Genomic DNA, 16,756 nt, shown 5'->3' on the forward strand with positions numbered 1-16,756 from the left:
ATTGTCAGTGGGGGGAAAAATAGATTTGAGGGCAATGTCCACTATATATCTAACGGTCAAAAGCATCTTTTTTTTTCTTTTTTTTTGTGCCTTAGAAAGAAAACTTAAGTTCATTTAAAACCACTAAACCTTTGACGAATATTGGACTAGCCAGTTTAAACACTAGTGGAAAATCTATTGAATATTGCTAAATTTCTATAAGTGGAGTTAAGTTGACTTATGACTCGTTGTCAGGTCACCTCAGATAAAAAATTAAGGACTTCCACTAGTAGTGCTACGTTTACTTGATTATTCGGTCCTGACCCAGTACCAAACCATAGTTTTTAGCTGAATAAAATAAAGAGAAGAGCCTCAAAATTTGAGTTAAAATTTCCGATTAACTATCTTATTTCTATTTTTTTTATTTTGTACTATTTAATCATAATTTTTTTTAGACATTGTTCATGTAAATGTATAAATATAAGTCTCAAATCTAGTGTTTTTTTTGTTGTATTTTCATTTCTTTTTAGTTAGAATGTTGTTTATGTAACAATTTGTGTAATGTAATTGTTAATGTTGTTTATGGTGATAAATGTGGTGCTTTTGGTATGTGCTTAGGTTAAATTCAAAGTTTTTGGTATATTGGTAAATGTAGTGTAAGAATTAATCATGTTTACTGGACTTCACATTATGTATATATTATTGTTTAGAATTCATGTTCATATATTTTGGAGATTGATCAATTGTAGTTATTGAAGATTAAGAAAGTAATGTGGGTGGCTATATTTAATTTGGAATGATTAGTTCTGCTCATTATCCGTGGTCAAATTATGTATTTTATTATTCTTTACCATGAATTTTTTTTTGGACCACGTTATAAGGTACCAATTGTGCCTATTACATGCAAACACACATAACTTGAATAATTTGTTGGGTACGAGCAAACACATAAAATTGTAAAAATAATACACATAACTTGAATAATTGTGCCTGTTACGGACTCTTACAAGTCAACACACATAACTAGAATAAAAAGAGAAGAAAAAAGAAGAAATGAGTAAAATTGAAAACAGAGAAAAATATATTCATATATTAAACATCAAATAGAAGAAACGCTGTTCTAATTATATAGTCAAACCCTTTAAAAAGCAAGCACTCTAGTTGCTGGTGTGTGGAGTAATTCCTAACGAGTTGCATGCACATTTCTTGCTCTTTTGATTTTCGGGCCAATAATTACTATGGCAAATCCCGTACCAAATCCGGTACCAAAACCCAATCCAATGAAAAGGCACAGGAGAACAATTTCAGTCATTTTCTTGGCAGGCTTTGTAAAAGGAGAGGTTGAATTGTTTCCAGGGATTTGAACATTGCACAGCTTAGATAATGGCACACCACATAATCCTGGGTTCCCTTCAAATGATGAATTCGAGAATGTCAGAAACTGGTTAGATTGCGGGATTCTCCCGACCAGATGGTTAAATGAGAGATTTAAGACGGATAGAGAAGTCAGGGAGATTAGTTCCTGTGGAATCTCTCCCGAGAGTTGGTTACAAGAAAGGTCCAGTGACTCGATTTGCGTCAAGCATCCAAGTAGATTCGGAATGGATCCATTAAAAGAATTATGTGATAGGTTTAGTGCTTTTATTCCTTTGAGCTCTCCAATAATCTCAGGAATATCACCAGTGAATCTATTTGATGATAAATCAATCAAAGTCATTAAATCAAGCAAGTTATGCTCTAGTGTCATTTGTGCCCCTTTATCCGTGATAATAACAGATATCCCATCAATTTCAAAAATACTCACTCCATCCCAGGATATATTCTGTATGGACTTGAAATTATTGAACCAGAGTGGTGGTAAACTTCCATTGAAGTTGTTTGAAGCTAGATCAATTATTCTTAAAAACGGAAAAGATGAATTCATTTTTTCAAAATTTGGAGGAAATTCTAGTGTACCATAGAATCTATTCGACCTTAGAATAATGACTTGGAGATTTGGGAGCTTCCCTAGTGAAAATGGGAAAGTGCCACCTATGTGGTTGTTCCCTATGTCAAGGAGTGCCAAATCTTTACACCTTGTTAAAGATCTAGGCAAATTGCCTTCAAGATTGTTGCTGTTCAAATCCAAGATGGTGAGTTCACAAGACCTGCTTAAGTGATGAGATAGTATTCCTGAAAGTTTGTTTCCTCTTAAACTCAGGACCTGCATTTCTCGACTGCCTATGATGCATGCTGGAATTGATCCATTCAAGTTGTTGTATGATAGATCCAGTACGCTAAGACTTGCTTCACAAATTGAAGATGGGATTTCTCCAGTTAGCATATTACTGGATAAATTGAGAAAAGAAGTTTGCACCATAAAGTTGAGTGGGATTTCTGAGAATTCATTGTTGGAATAGTCCAAATAGGCAGCACTCACAAGTGGGACCGCCCCTTTTAGCTTATTAAAACTAAAATCAATGATGTGAAAGGAAAAACCAGGAGCATCTTCTACACTAGTAAACATGTTGTGCGAAAGGTCAAGCCATCCAGTAGAACCGAAGCTCTTCAATATCAACCTTGGTATAGCTCCGTGCAACTGGTTTTTTGAGAGAAAAACAAAATCCAATTGACTTGCATTTCTCAGTAATCGAGGTATTTGACTGAGGTTGCACGATAGTAAGTTAAAGTCAAATGTTCCATTAAAATTGTTTGAGCTCAGGTCAAGACTAATTAGACTTGGGAGACAAAATATTGAATTTGGAATTTGTCCATCCAATTGATTTTCAGAAAGGTTAAGCTGAATCAATGGAGAAAATTGAAAAGAAGACTCTTTTAGTCTAAACTGGCCTGAGAGCCTGTTCTGCTGAAGATATAGTTCTTTCAAATATGGAAGAGAAAACAAACTTGGGGGGATTGAGCCAGAGAATGAGTTATTGGAAAGCTCCAATTTTGGTAATTTACGAAGTTTCTCCATGGAAGAGGGTATTTGTCCAGAAAAGTTGCAATCTGAAAGACTGAGTTCAGATAAATTTCTCAGGTTGCCAATTGAATCTGGTATGCTACCAAAAAAGTTGGTTTCATCGAGAACCAAGCTCTCCAAAGAATTCACGATTGGAAAATTAGGTAAAGTCCCAAATAGCTCTCCATTAAATGATAGATCAAGCTTGGTCAATGTTGGAATGTGAAAAATCTCATCTGGAAACATCCCTTCAAGGTCACAACCATCCAATAGGAGTTCTTTTAATGGAAATTCAGCAAAGTAGTCAGGAATCTGGGTTTTCAAACTGTTGTCACTGAGGTGAAGGACAGTTAAGGAACCAAGTTGGGAAAGAGAAGGTTCAATGGGGCCTGACAGATTACAACCACACATACTGAGAACTTGTAACAGGGGGACCGACTCAGACAGAGCTCTGCACCACTCGGTTCCATTCTCAGAGATATCAACACTATCTAGATAGAGCTCTCTTAAATTGCCAAATTGGCTAACCAAAATCCGCAGATTTGGTTCATGCAGTTTCAAAACACCAAAAAATTTGCATGAAAGGTCAAGTGAGATCAAGCTTGTGAGGTTGGCTATGGCTATTGGGATTTGGCCAGAGAAATCTGTGTTGCTTAAGTTTAGATAGGTAAGCATAGTTAGCTTCTCGAACCCATGAGCTGGAATCACGTTTTGTGAAAAGTCGTTGTATGCAAGGTTGAGGTGTTGGAGTGAGGTTAGATTAAAGATTGCGGCACTGAGGTTACCTTCAATGTTAAGGTTGCTGATGTCAAGAGCAGTGACATGGCCAGTTGCTTTGTCGCAAGACACTCCCTCCCAGCCATGGCAACAGTCTGTTCCGGGTTGCCAAGAGGTAAGATCAGAGTAGGAGAAGCCTCTTTTGAGTTGGAGAAGGGAAGAGCTCTGGTCAGGAAGGCATGAGACAGAGGTTGTCGCACAAGCAGAGGGAAGTAAAAGAGATGAGAGGATGATGAGTAGAGTGTAGAGATACAAGTGTAAAGAGTTTGGCCAAGAATTAGCAAAATCCATTTGTTGGATCAGGTGGAAACAGCAGGAGAGTAGTGAATGGCGGATTATCAAATTAACATGTATATATAAAAACCCAGCTCATGAAAGCAGTACATGTAATTTGTTCATGCACGTTGACTGAGAAAGTCATTTAGAGCAGTTAGGCCATTCAAACTGAACATTGTTTGGTTAGGCTCACATCAGCTTGACTACTTTTCAGTTGACTTGGGTCAACCCAGCCTTAATGGTCACTCCAAAGAAAATGCTTTACGACAATAATCATCACTAGCAACCAAGTATTTAATATTAGAAAACATAAATTTTCTAAAAGATTGCCTTCATATGACATCATCATTTATTGGAAATTATATAAAGCCTCTGTTGTGTTCTTATAACATTCGTGATATTTTCCTTGAATTTTGTCATATATTTTTATGTCAGTGATTCTATGGTACTTTGCATATCACGGATTGGTCCATAATACAAATTAACAATTTCGATTTCAAAATTATTAACAGTCAATCCAAACTGTTCAACATGATCTCGATCACATGAATATGTACACGCGGACCAAATTTTATATTTTTTAGAACATGATCTCGATCAACAATTGGGAGCCCAACAGAGGTCTTTATGAGTGCGTTACCTTCTTAGATTTGCTCGGCTTTATTAGTGCGTTAATTACCATTTTAGTGGGCCTCACAGTTTGTCCAACCCACTTGTAATGTGAAAGATAAATGTTGAAAGCTGTGTTACCACGAATTGAAAGAGAAATGCATGTGAAGACTCACTCGGTCTTTAGCAAATTTCTATTCAAATTTTTTAGAAAGAATTCTCACAACCAAGTCTATTTTTTCTCTTCAGAATAAGTTTCATAATAATTGAAATGTGATATCACTCTTAATAAGAAAATTTTCCTAAGTCTTTCAATTGCATTTTAAAATTGTTTAAGTTGTCTATTTGGTTTGGTGAGCACACTCTAAAAAACTTCATATAGCAAAGCTAGTGTGTGTTGTGCTTACCAAGAGGGATTGATGAGCACACTCTAATAATCTATTAGATTAACTTTAAATGAAGAATCTAAATCATTAAAATCAATCTACTTCGATAGTAATGTGTGTACATGCAAAGTTTCAAAATTTTCAAATTCATTTAATAAAAGGTTTAGCGGTAAAAAAAAAGTTGATGAACAATGAATGCACAAAATTATTCATAAAAACTTCACTTTCTTTTTTATCATTTGACTTTTTACTAAATAAATTCGAATTCATTTTATTTTTCTTTCCTTTTTGTAACTAAAATGCATGGTTATTTAACATTTTTTTAATTATATTTTACCTACTTCACCATTCACCTCTTAGTCTATCATATACTATTTGAAAGCTTGAGCGTAAGAATTAGTCATGTTTACCAGACTATAGTTTATGTGGCTATTTTTAATTTGGAATTTTTTTTTTTAAACCTTGGCAGCGGCTACTAAGTATAATTTTCATTAAATAAGCATAAATTACATCAATCGTTCTACATCTAGTATGTCATCCACATCGAACTCCATCAACATCAACATCTAAGCCTCAACATCTAACAACTAAATTAACAAAATAAAATAAACCCTCTCCATCGATAGTAGACATCGACTGGCCAGTGACCAGAGGAAAGGGGCATCATATTTTTTTTTCCACTAGGTTTGTAGGTGGGAGAGGCTAGTGCGGCCTCGGCCTCCCCTTCCCAATCAAGGGTTTTGTGTAGCGCGGTGTTGGTGAGAGAGTTGGAGGCGCTAGGAGACATGAGAGATGGCGACTAGGGCTATTTCCGTCAACTCTATCCGAAACTCCCGACAAAAGTTGAAGATGATGGGAATGTGTCAGAGGACAAGAGAGCTAACGACTAGGACTATCGTCACCGACTCTCGCTTCTTTCAAAAAGTGTAAATGACAATGAGGAGGTGCAAAAGTTACAGTGAGACCATGGGATTGAGAGAAGGTGGTGACTTGTTGGTGGGAGCAGTGAAGCGAGGGGGGGTTTGCTGCCTGTCCCCAGCCTCCACCCCTTCTGGACGGAGGACAGAAGGTTGATTGCTGGCGGAGATGGTAGGGCGGAGGTGAAGAGATAAGAGAGACAAACTGAAAAGAGATGAAGCAAGAAAGAAGAAAATTTGATGTGAATAATGGCTAGAGTTTCTTCTTTTTCTCCCTTTTCCCCCTCTCCGGTAAAGAGAGCCAGAATTATGTTTTTCTTGTGTTCAAATTATGTTTCTTAATTATCTATATATACAAGAGTTGTTGCACATATACACACTACAGTAGAAATGGGCATCAGAATCCAACAAATCGATCTCGGATGGTAGGGCACCAGTCTCTGATGCCCTTCAGCGACCACAATCAGTCGCAAATAAAGGGGTAGCAAATGCTATCATCGCTAATGCTTTTTAGGTGACGTCACCAGTTGCTGAATGTTTTCTGGCCACTGATGACTTTTTAGAGACCGTTTTAATTAGGTCACTGATGGTTTTTGGTGATGTCATGAAGTGACCTTCAACGACCCAATATCGATCGCTGATAGTGAACAAATCGGTCTCTGATGTATATCAAACATACGAGTGTCAAATAACATAACAAACATACCAAACATATCTCAAATAACATCTAAACAAAACATTGAAAGTACATCTAATTTCTATCGTACCAAGCATAAAGTCATTGTATCATACCAAGCATATAAGTACACCATCTAAACAAAACATTTAAACTATGCATATCAAGTCATTCGTGATATTTTCCTTGAATTTTAATTTGTCATATATTTTTATGTGAGTGATTCTATGGAACTATGCATATCAAGGATTGGTTCGTAATACGGATCAACATTTTCGATTTCAAAATTCTAACGGTCAATCCGAACCGTTCAACATGATCTCAATCAAATGAATATGTACATGCAGACCAAATTTTATATTTTTTAGAACTTTTTACTATTTTTTTAAGATAGATAGAAAATCTTTTATCTGAAAATTCTGGATCCAAAAACAATGATTTTCTACCTATCTTAAAATAAGTAAAAAAATTATGAAAAATATTAAATTTTGTCTACAAGTACTTATATTAATATGAAATTCAAAAAAAAAAAAAATTGAAGCTGCAAGTACATATTCATATGAAAAAAACAACGGTTCTGATCGACCATTAGAATTTTGAAAATAAAAATATTGATCCATAGTACGGATCAATCCATGATATGGATAGTATTATAGACTCACTTTTTATGTGTCCTACGTATTGTTCTGAACATGACAAACTATAATATCAATTACATTTACAGTATAAATTACAAAGAAATTGTCCGGAAAGCCACAACATTAATTACATAATAAAAAAAATCAAAATTAGTGACATTTTGGTAACATTTTCCAACAAAAAATATTTAGAACTGACGAATGAGTTTGGGTTTATTCAGTCATAAATTATGTAAATTGGGAGCCCGGCCAACAGAGGTCTTTATGAGTGCTTTACCTTCTTAGTGGGCCTCACCATCTGGGCCAACCCACTTGTAATGTGAAAGATAAATGTTGAATGGTGCGTTACAACGAACATTGACACTCACTATGAATGCATAAGAAGACTCATTCGGTCTTTAGCAAATTCTATTCAATTTTTTTAGAAAGAATTCTCACAATCAAGTCTGTTTTTTTTTTCTTCGGAATAAGTTTCATAATAATTGAAATGTGATATCACTCTTAATAAGAAAAATTTTCCTTAGCCTTTAAATTGCATTTTAAAATTGTTTGAGTTGTCTATTTGGTTTTTCTTATATAGGGTCTCATTTTAATAATCACTTATAGCAAACTTCATATAGCAAAGTTAGTGAGTGTTGTGCTTACCAAGAGAGTTTGATGAGCACAGCTTCAAAAATCTATTAAATTGACTTTAAACGACGAATTCAAACTATTAAAATCAATCTATTTCATTAGTGATGCATGTACATCCAAAGCTTTAAAATTTTCAAATTCATTTAGTACAAAGTCAAGTGATAAAAAAATTGATGAAAATGAAAGCATAAAATTACTTATAAAAAGTTCATTTTTTTTTACCTCTTGACTTTGTACAAAATAAATTCAAAATCATTTTCTTTTTCTTTTATTTACCTGAAATGCATGGTTGTGTATTTTTTTTAATTATATTTGACCTACTTTACCATTTACATCGTAGTCTTCCATATACTATTTTAAAGCTTGAGTTTAAGAATTAGTCGTGTTTACCAGACTGCACTTTATGTATATGTTTTTGTGTCAGAGCTTATGTTTATTTTGGAGTTTTATCAATTGTTGTCATTGGAGATGAGGTGGCTATTTTTAATTTGGAATGAGGTGTTCTGTTCGTTTTTCATATGTTAAAATTATGTTTCTTAATTATCTATAGAGTTGTTGTTCATAGTTCTTGTCTTGTTCTATTGTTACGAATACTTCCATTGAAATTTAATGAATAAAGTAGAATTTGAAGCGGAAATTATTTAATTACTTAGCATTGTTGTTGCGTGTAAAATATATGTATTGTATTATTATTTAATTACCATGAATTTTTGCTCGACTGCGTTATAAGGTACCAATTGCGCCTATTTAATTAAAAGCAAACACATATAACTAGAATAAAATTTGTTGGGTACAAGCAAACACAGAATATAGATGTAAGAATAATACAAGCCTATTACGACTTCTTACAATCAAACACATTAAATGGTAAGAGTACTACACGCCTGTTAGGGCCTCTTACAAGCAAACATGAATAAAAAGAGAAAAAAAAAAAGGAGCGAAAGATAGATTGAAAACAAAGAAAAAAGATATTAATATATATAACATCAAATAGGAGAATAGTTGTAGTAATCCCTAACGAGTTGCATGTGCATTTCTTGCTCTTTTGATTACCAGGATAACAATTGCTATTCCAAATCCGGTACCAAAACCCAATCCAATGAAAAGGCACAAGAGAACAATTGCAGTCATTTTCTTGGCAGGCTTTGTAGAAGGAGAGGTTGAATTGTTTCCAAGGATTTGAACATTGCACAGCTTAGATAATGGCACACCACATAATCCTGGGTTCCCTTCAAACGATGAATTCTGGAATGTCGAAAACTGGTTAGATTGAGGGATTCTCCCGACCAGATGGTTAAATGAGAGATTTAAGACGGATAGAGAAGTCAGGGAGATTAGTTCCTGTGGAATCTCTCCAGAGAGTTGGTTCCAAGAAAGATACAGTGACTCGATTTGCATCAAGTGTCCAAGTAGATTCGGAATGGATCCAGTAAAAAAATTATGTGACAGGTTTAGTGCTTTTATTTCTTTGAGCTCTCCAATCGTCTCAGGAATATCACCAATGAATCTATTTGATGATAAATCAATTAAAGTCATTAAATTAGGTAAGTTATTCTCTAGTGTCATTTGTGCCCCTTTATCCATGATAGTAACAGATATCCCATTAATTTCAAAAATACTCACTCCACCAAGAATTGCATCCGAGGATGAATTCTGCATGGACTTGAAATTTTTGAACCAGAGTGGTGGCAAACTTCCATTGAAGTTGTTTGAAGATAGATCAATTATTTTTAACAATGGAAAAAGAGAATTCATTTTTCCAAAATTTGGAGGAAATCCTAGTGTACCATAGAATCTATTGGACCTCAGAATAATGACCTGGAGATTTGGGAGCTTCCCTAGTGCAATCGGGAAAGTGCCACCTATGTGGTTGTTCCCTATGTCAAGGAATACCAAATCTTTACAATTTGTTAAAGATCTAGGCAAATTGCCTTCAAGATTGTTGCTGTTCAAATCCAATATGACAAGCGAACAAGACCTGTTTATGTGATGAGATAGTATTCCCGAAAATTTGTTTCCTCTTAAACTCAGGACCCACATATCTCTACTGCCTATGATGAATGAAGGAATTGATCCACTCAAGTTGTTGTATGATAGATCCAGAGTGCTAATATTTACTTCACAAATTGAAGATGGGATTTCTCCAGTTAGCATATTACTGGATAAATTGAGATATCCAGTTTGCATATTACTGGATAAATTGAGTGTATAGTTGAGTGGGATTTCTGAGAATTCATTGTTGGAATAGTCCAAAAAGTCAGCAACCACAAGTGGAACCGCCCCTTTTAGCTTGTTAAAACTGAAATCAATGGTGCCAAAGGGAAAAACTGAAGGAGCATCTTCTACACTAGTAAACATGTTGTGCGAAAGGTTAAGCAGTGCACCAGAAGCGAACCTCTCCAATATCAACCTTGGTATAGCTCCGTGCAACTGGTTTTTTGAGAGATCAACATAACCCAATTGACTTGCATTTCTCAGTAATCGAGGTATTTGACTGAGGTTGCACGATAGTAAGTTAAAGTCAAATGTTCCATTAAAATTGTTTGACCTCAGGTCAAGAGTAATTAGACTTGGGAGACAAACTATTGAATTTAGAATTGGTCCACTAAACTGGTTCCCACTTAGATAAAGTTCTTGCAGATTTGAGAACTTAAATATTTGCCATGGAATTGGTCCATCCAATTGATTATCAGAAAGATCAAGCGAAATCAATGGAGAAAATTGAAAAGAGATAGATATTCAAAATTTGGAAGAGAAAACAAACTTGGGGGGATTGAACCAAAGAATGAGTTATTGGCAAGGTCCAATGTTGCTAATTTCCCAAGTTTTTCGATGGAAGAGGGTATTTCTCCTAAAAAGTTGCAACTGAAAAGACTGAGTTCAGATAAATTTCTGAGGTTGCCAATGGAATCTGGTATGCTACCAGAAAAGTTGGTTCCATCGAGAACCAATCTCTCCAAAGAACTCACAATTGGAAAATTAGGTAATGTCCCAGATAGCTCTCTATTATATGATAGATCAAGCTTGGTCAATGTTGGAATGTGAAAAATCTCACGTGGAAACAGCCCTTCAAGGTCACAACCATCCAATAGGAGTTCTTTTAATGGAAATTCAGCAAAGTAGTCAGGAATCTGGGTTTGCAAACTGTTGCCACTTAGGCGAAGCACAGTTAGCGAACTGAGTTGGGAAAGAGAAGATTCAATGGGGCCTAACAGATTACAATAAGCCATACTGAGAACTTGTAAGTGGGGGACCGACTCAGACAGAGCTCTGCACCACTCGGTTCCATTCTCAGAGATATCAACACTATCAAGATAGAGCTCTCTTAAATTGCTAAGTTGGCTAACCAATGTCTGCAGATTTGGTTCGTACAGTTTCAAATCCCAAAAAAATTCCTGATCGTTGCATGAAAGGTCAAGTGAGATCAAGTTTGTGAGGTTGGCTATGGCTATTGGGATTTGACCAAACAAAAATGTGTTGGATAAGTTGAGATGGGTAAGCATAGTTAACTTCTCAAATCCATGAGTTGGAATCTGGTTTTGTGAAAAGTTGTTGTAGGCAAGGTTGAGGTGTTGGAGCGAGGTTAGATTAAAGATTGCGGCACTGAGGTTACCTTGAATGTTACGGTCGCTGATGTCAAGAGCAGTGACATGGCCGGTTGCTTTGTCGCAAGACACTCCTTCCCAACCTTGGCAACAGTCTGTTCCGGGTTGCCAAGAGGTAAGATCAGAGTAGAAGAAGCCTCTTTTGAGTTGGAGAAGGGAAGAGCTTTGGTCAGGAAGGCATGAGACATTGGTTGCCACAGAAGCAGAAGGAAGCAAAAGAGATGAAAGGATGATGAGTAGAGTGTAGAGACACAAGTGTAGAGAGTTTGGCCAAGAATTAGCAAAATCCATTTGTTGGATCTGGTGGAAACAGCAGGAGAGTAGTGAATGGTGGATTATATATAGAAACGCAGATGTAAACAGTACATGTAATTTGTTCATGCACGTTGGCTGAGAAAGTCATTTAGAGCAGTTAGGCCATTCAATTTCTTCAGTTGACTTGGGTCAACCCTGCCTTTTTTCTGAAAGCTTGGTATTTTCTTTTTCACCAGACTTAATGTTAATGCTCACTCCAAAGAAAATGCTTCATGACAATCATCACTAACAAGTATTAATATTACAAAACATAAATTTTCCAAAAAATTTCCTTCATATGACATCATCATTTATTGGAAATTATATAAAGCCGCCGTTGTGTTCTTATAATATTCGTGATATTTTCCTTGAATTTTGTGATATATTTTTATGTGAGTGATTCTATGGTACTATGGATATCACGGATTGGTTCATAATACGGATCAACATTTTCAATTTTAAAATTCTAACGGTCAATCTGAACCGTTCAACATGATCTCGATCAAATGAATATGTACATGCAGACCAAATTTTATATTTTTTAGAACTTTTTACTATTTTTTAAGATAGATAGAAAATCTTTTACCCGAAAATTCTAGATCCAAAAACAATGATTTTCTACAAATCTTAAAATAAGTAAAAAAAATATGAAAAAAAAAAATTTTGTCTACAAGAACATATTCATATAAATTCTGAAAAAATAAAATTTTATCAGCAAGTACATAGTATCTTTTCATCTTAATCTTACATCAAATGAACAAAAAAAATTATTATTTTTTGTGAATAAGCAGTTTTTGTACCAAAAAAAAAACCAATGGTTCGAATTCATATTTTAAATTATTAATGAAAAAATAATTAATTTACTTATGATATGTCGTAAATAAAGTGATCCGTCATCTAACAAAAATATGATATTTGCTAAAATAAGACAAGGAACGTCTAATCTTGCGACGAATGATAGAAATTTGTCAAACAATAGGGTTGTTATTGAAGTATAGCACTTCCTATATTTTAATTCTCATTACATGCATAAACTAATTAAATAAAATATCAGATATCTTTAATTTAATCGTTAAAAATAATATTTTTAAAGAAGTTCATATATAAAAGGTAGATAAAAAACATTTATAAATATTTAAAGATAAAATACTTGTTCTTCAATTTTATCTTAGAAATAGTTTTTGGATGGTCCAGATTAAATTTTATCTTAGAAATACTTGTGTCTATACATTAATGTCTCTAACAAATTATATTTGGATGGTCCAGATTTTTCAAATCAATTGATTTTGTATCTATCTAAAAGAAATATAAAAAGTTTCTAAAATTTATTAAATTTTTTCTTCAACTACATTTCCATATATAGATCATGTTGAACGATTCAGATTGACTATTTGAACATTGAAACAAAAATAGCTTCACTCTCTAAACAATGCCAGCTAAAAAAAAAATTAAGAAAGTAAAGTTGTTCTTTTTATTAAATAAAAAAAAATTGCTTATCAGTTTTCAATGATATCCTAAAAATTCAACATGAGAGTCGTTGTTTAATTATGTTGACCAAGAAAACCTTTGAGAGGGGCAATTCAACATGACCATGAATGGTTGGTTAGCCTCACATCAGCAATAAATGTAGATTTTGGATAAGCATGAAAGACCATGAAATTAAGGTAGTCTTCAGTTGACTAGTTGACTAGCTTAACTGAATGATTAATCAAGTCCATTCAATTGATGTGCATGTATTTTGTTCATGTATGTTGACCAAGAAAACCACTTAGAACTACCATTCAAATGACCATTGGTTGGTTAGTCTCCCATCAGCAATAAATGTAGATTTTGGATAAGCATGAAAGACCATGAAATTAAGGTAGTCTTCAGTTGACTAGTTGACTAACTTAAATGAATGACAAATCAAGTCCATTCAATTCATGAGCATCTCCATAGTACGCGTCTTGTTTTGTGTCCACTCCATAGATCAAATGGCTATAATTAACTACAACCATACATGGATCAATTGGCTATAATATTAGTAGGTCAAGAGGAAGTATGATTTTTCTAATGTTAAATATGAAATACATAAGTAATAAATTATTATTGTCCCTAATAATACCGAGTTACACAAATGCGAATAAAGTACAAAGTAAAGATAATCAACTACGTCTATGCAAAACTGCAAGGCTATATATGGACTGAGCTTTTCTGGGTATCTTTTAATGATAGTCGTCGGCTGATCAACACTTCTACATACTTAATAAGAGGGAAGAGATAATATAGATCTTAGTTATGATGATTTTGTTTAATATTTGAGTTTTTAATTTTTAGTTATTGAAGTTATAAAAATAAAGGTGTAGTGGAGACTTTAAAAGTAAAGACATCGATCTAAACACTCCTCTTTTAAAATGTGACAATGTAATTTGGAATTTCGTACAAACGGTTTTTTTTTTTGTTTTAAGGTGATAATAAAAAGGGAGCGCCTAGCTATCCCTCTGTAATATTTCTCTATTCTTCAGTTATTAACTACTAACTACCTTAGAGACCACTAACTATTTGTTAAGCACCGTCTAATATTTGAAATATTTTACAACTGGCACGCACAAGTATTCATATCTAATACATCAAGTATTAATATATAATATATTAAGTATTGATAGCTAAGATATCAAGTATTTTTTTTTTTTTAAACTGAACACATGACTCACTCATCTTTTACACGATTTTAGAGGTGATTTTATTTTTTCCTCGTTCAATCTAACAAATATTTCTAACGATCTGTGAAAAATTTTATAAATCTAAAACCACAAACATGTTCTACACAATTTTCTCTTTCAAATAAGATCCATGATAACATACTTTTGAGTTGTCAGTGGCACAAGTCATACCTCGTCATACAAGTATTCATACCTAATTGAGCAATTATTCATACGTCGTTGTGTAAGTGTAAATAGTTCATGTATCAAGTATTTTTTATCCAACAAATTTTATCAAAAAAAATTTCATATGACACTGGATGATGTCTGAAAGTATTAATATCAAATATTAAAAGTATTTATACCTCGTCATACAAGTGTAAATAGTTAATGTATCAAATATTTGTATTTAACAAAATCTATTATTTTTTTCCAAATGGACACTAGATAATGTCTGAAAGTATTAATATCAAGTATTGCAAGTATTCATATATTGTAATGCAAGTGTAAATAGTTCATTTATCAAGTGTTTGTATGTAATATATATTATCAATTGTTTCCACTTATGGTGTCAGATGACATTTGAAAGTATTAATAATAAATATTTCAAGTATTTATATCTCTTCATACCTCAATTAATTTGTACCTCATCAAATATTGCAAGTATTTATACCTCATCAAATATCACAAGCATATGTGCATATATCGATTAATTTTACAAGAGAAGTCCAATAGTATTGAACATTGTTTTATTGCTTTCTAGTTCAGTTTTTTTTTAAATAAAAAATAATTGCCACATATTTCACTGTCGAAACAAAAATAATTTATCAAATTTTACAGATCATGTAATTGAAATGTTAAAAAAATTTAATAAAAATAATATTTAAACGAAACAAAACATACTTCATTGAACAAAAATAAATACATGTTTGGCTGAAGCAAGTTGGTTCTCTGGTCATTGCCATTTAGACGTGCCGATTGTTGGGCAACACTGGTACTGACACTGACACTAGTTCTATCTCTGAGCCTAGACATCTCTGCTTGATTGTCCAACAAAAGAACAAAGAATCAATCTCTAGTGTAACTTAGTAGCTCCAATTATAGAAAGAAATTAAAGACCATCTGTGTAATTTTATTTAAAATGTATGCACTTTCTTCTTTCTGATCTTCAATTGTAGGCACTTTCTCTGCCTGAATTTTTTTGCTCTGATGTAAAAATTTGAACTTAGATAAGTGGTAAGTGTTGTGGTTCAAAGAGGTGCATTTTGGAGGGTTTATATAATGTAAAGATTTTTGGAGAATGAAAATCTTTAAAATTTACTAACTAAAGGACCTACTTTCTCCAATAAACCAATTTAAGGTTTAAAACCATTCTAACCCATAAAATTTTTTAAATTACCTTCAATTTAAAAATATGATATTTGCTAAAATAAGACAAGGAACTAATCTTGCGTATGATAGAAATTTGTCAAACAATAGGGTTGTTATTAAAGTATAGCACTTCCTATATTTTAATCTTCATTACATAAACTAAATAAATAAAATATCAGATGTCTTTAATTTAATCGTGAAAAATAATATTTCTAAAGAAGTTTATATAAAAGCAAGATAAAAAACATTTATAAATTTTTAAAGATAAAATACTTGTTCTTCAATTTTATCTTAGAAATAGTTGAGTGTCTATACATGAATGTCTCTGACAAATTGTTTTTTTTCTAAAATAAATACACAAAATTGAAAAAAAATAAAAATAAAAGAAACGTTTTAATGTAAAGCAGGCATTTGGGCCGAACTATTGGGCTTCACCAGAGATAACGTGATTGTTAGACAAACAAAAATAATATACCTCACTAATAGTATATTTCCTTCTCTTATTATAGGTTCAATAAATCACTACATCCAACTCATAACTTTTAAGAGAAAAAAATGCTCGTTAATTAATAAAATGGAAATAAAAAAAGTTTACTAATATGCAAAAATAAAATAAAAAATCTCAATAGTATTTTTGTTGCATCAGTCATTCAAGTTACTACACATAATTAGATCCGTCAGCAGTTGACTTCCTCGAACTGCAAGTAAAGAGAAAGTATGATGTAAAATATATTGTAACGATTGAGGTTTACCAAATATTTATGTTTTTTTTTCTGGAGATAAAATGGACATTATAACGATTAGTTCAGACATCGAACGGACAAACCCCCAGATGCAGACCCAACCAACAAAAAATTTGACTGTCAAAACCAAAACCTAAAGCCAGCAGATATCCAAAAAGAAAAGGGCTGATACAGCCCCTCAAATGCTTTGCAAGGACACAGATAAATAATTTCCAAGCAAGCAAATTACA

At 33.2% G+C, this 16,756-nt stretch overlaps 2 protein-coding genes across 2 annotated transcripts; both read right to left on the reverse strand.

Moving 5' to 3' along the window:
• Window positions 1-985: 985 nt before the first annotated feature.
• Window positions 986-3,988, reverse strand: LOC144564020 (uncharacterized). Its single transcript, XM_078313511.1, has one exon. The coding sequence runs from the start codon at window positions 3,986-3,988 to the stop codon at window positions 1,163-1,165; it is 2,826 nt and encodes a 941-aa protein (XP_078169637.1). The 3' UTR covers window positions 986-1,162.
• Window positions 3,989-8,628: 4,640 nt separating this feature from the next.
• LOC144562598 (uncharacterized) lies at window positions 8,629-10,199 on the reverse strand. The gene has a single exon (XM_078311798.1). The coding sequence runs from the start codon at window positions 10,188-10,190 to the stop codon at window positions 8,847-8,849; it is 1,344 nt and encodes a 447-aa protein (XP_078167924.1). The 5' UTR covers window positions 10,191-10,199; the 3' UTR covers window positions 8,629-8,846.
• Between the last annotated feature and the right edge of the window lie 6,557 nt (window positions 10,200-16,756).

This window comes from Carex rostrata, chromosome 1, assembly GCF_964058835.1.
Source record: "Carex rostrata chromosome 1, lpCarRost1.2, whole genome shotgun sequence".
NCBI lineage: Eukaryota > Viridiplantae > Streptophyta > Magnoliopsida > Poales > Cyperaceae > Carex > Carex rostrata.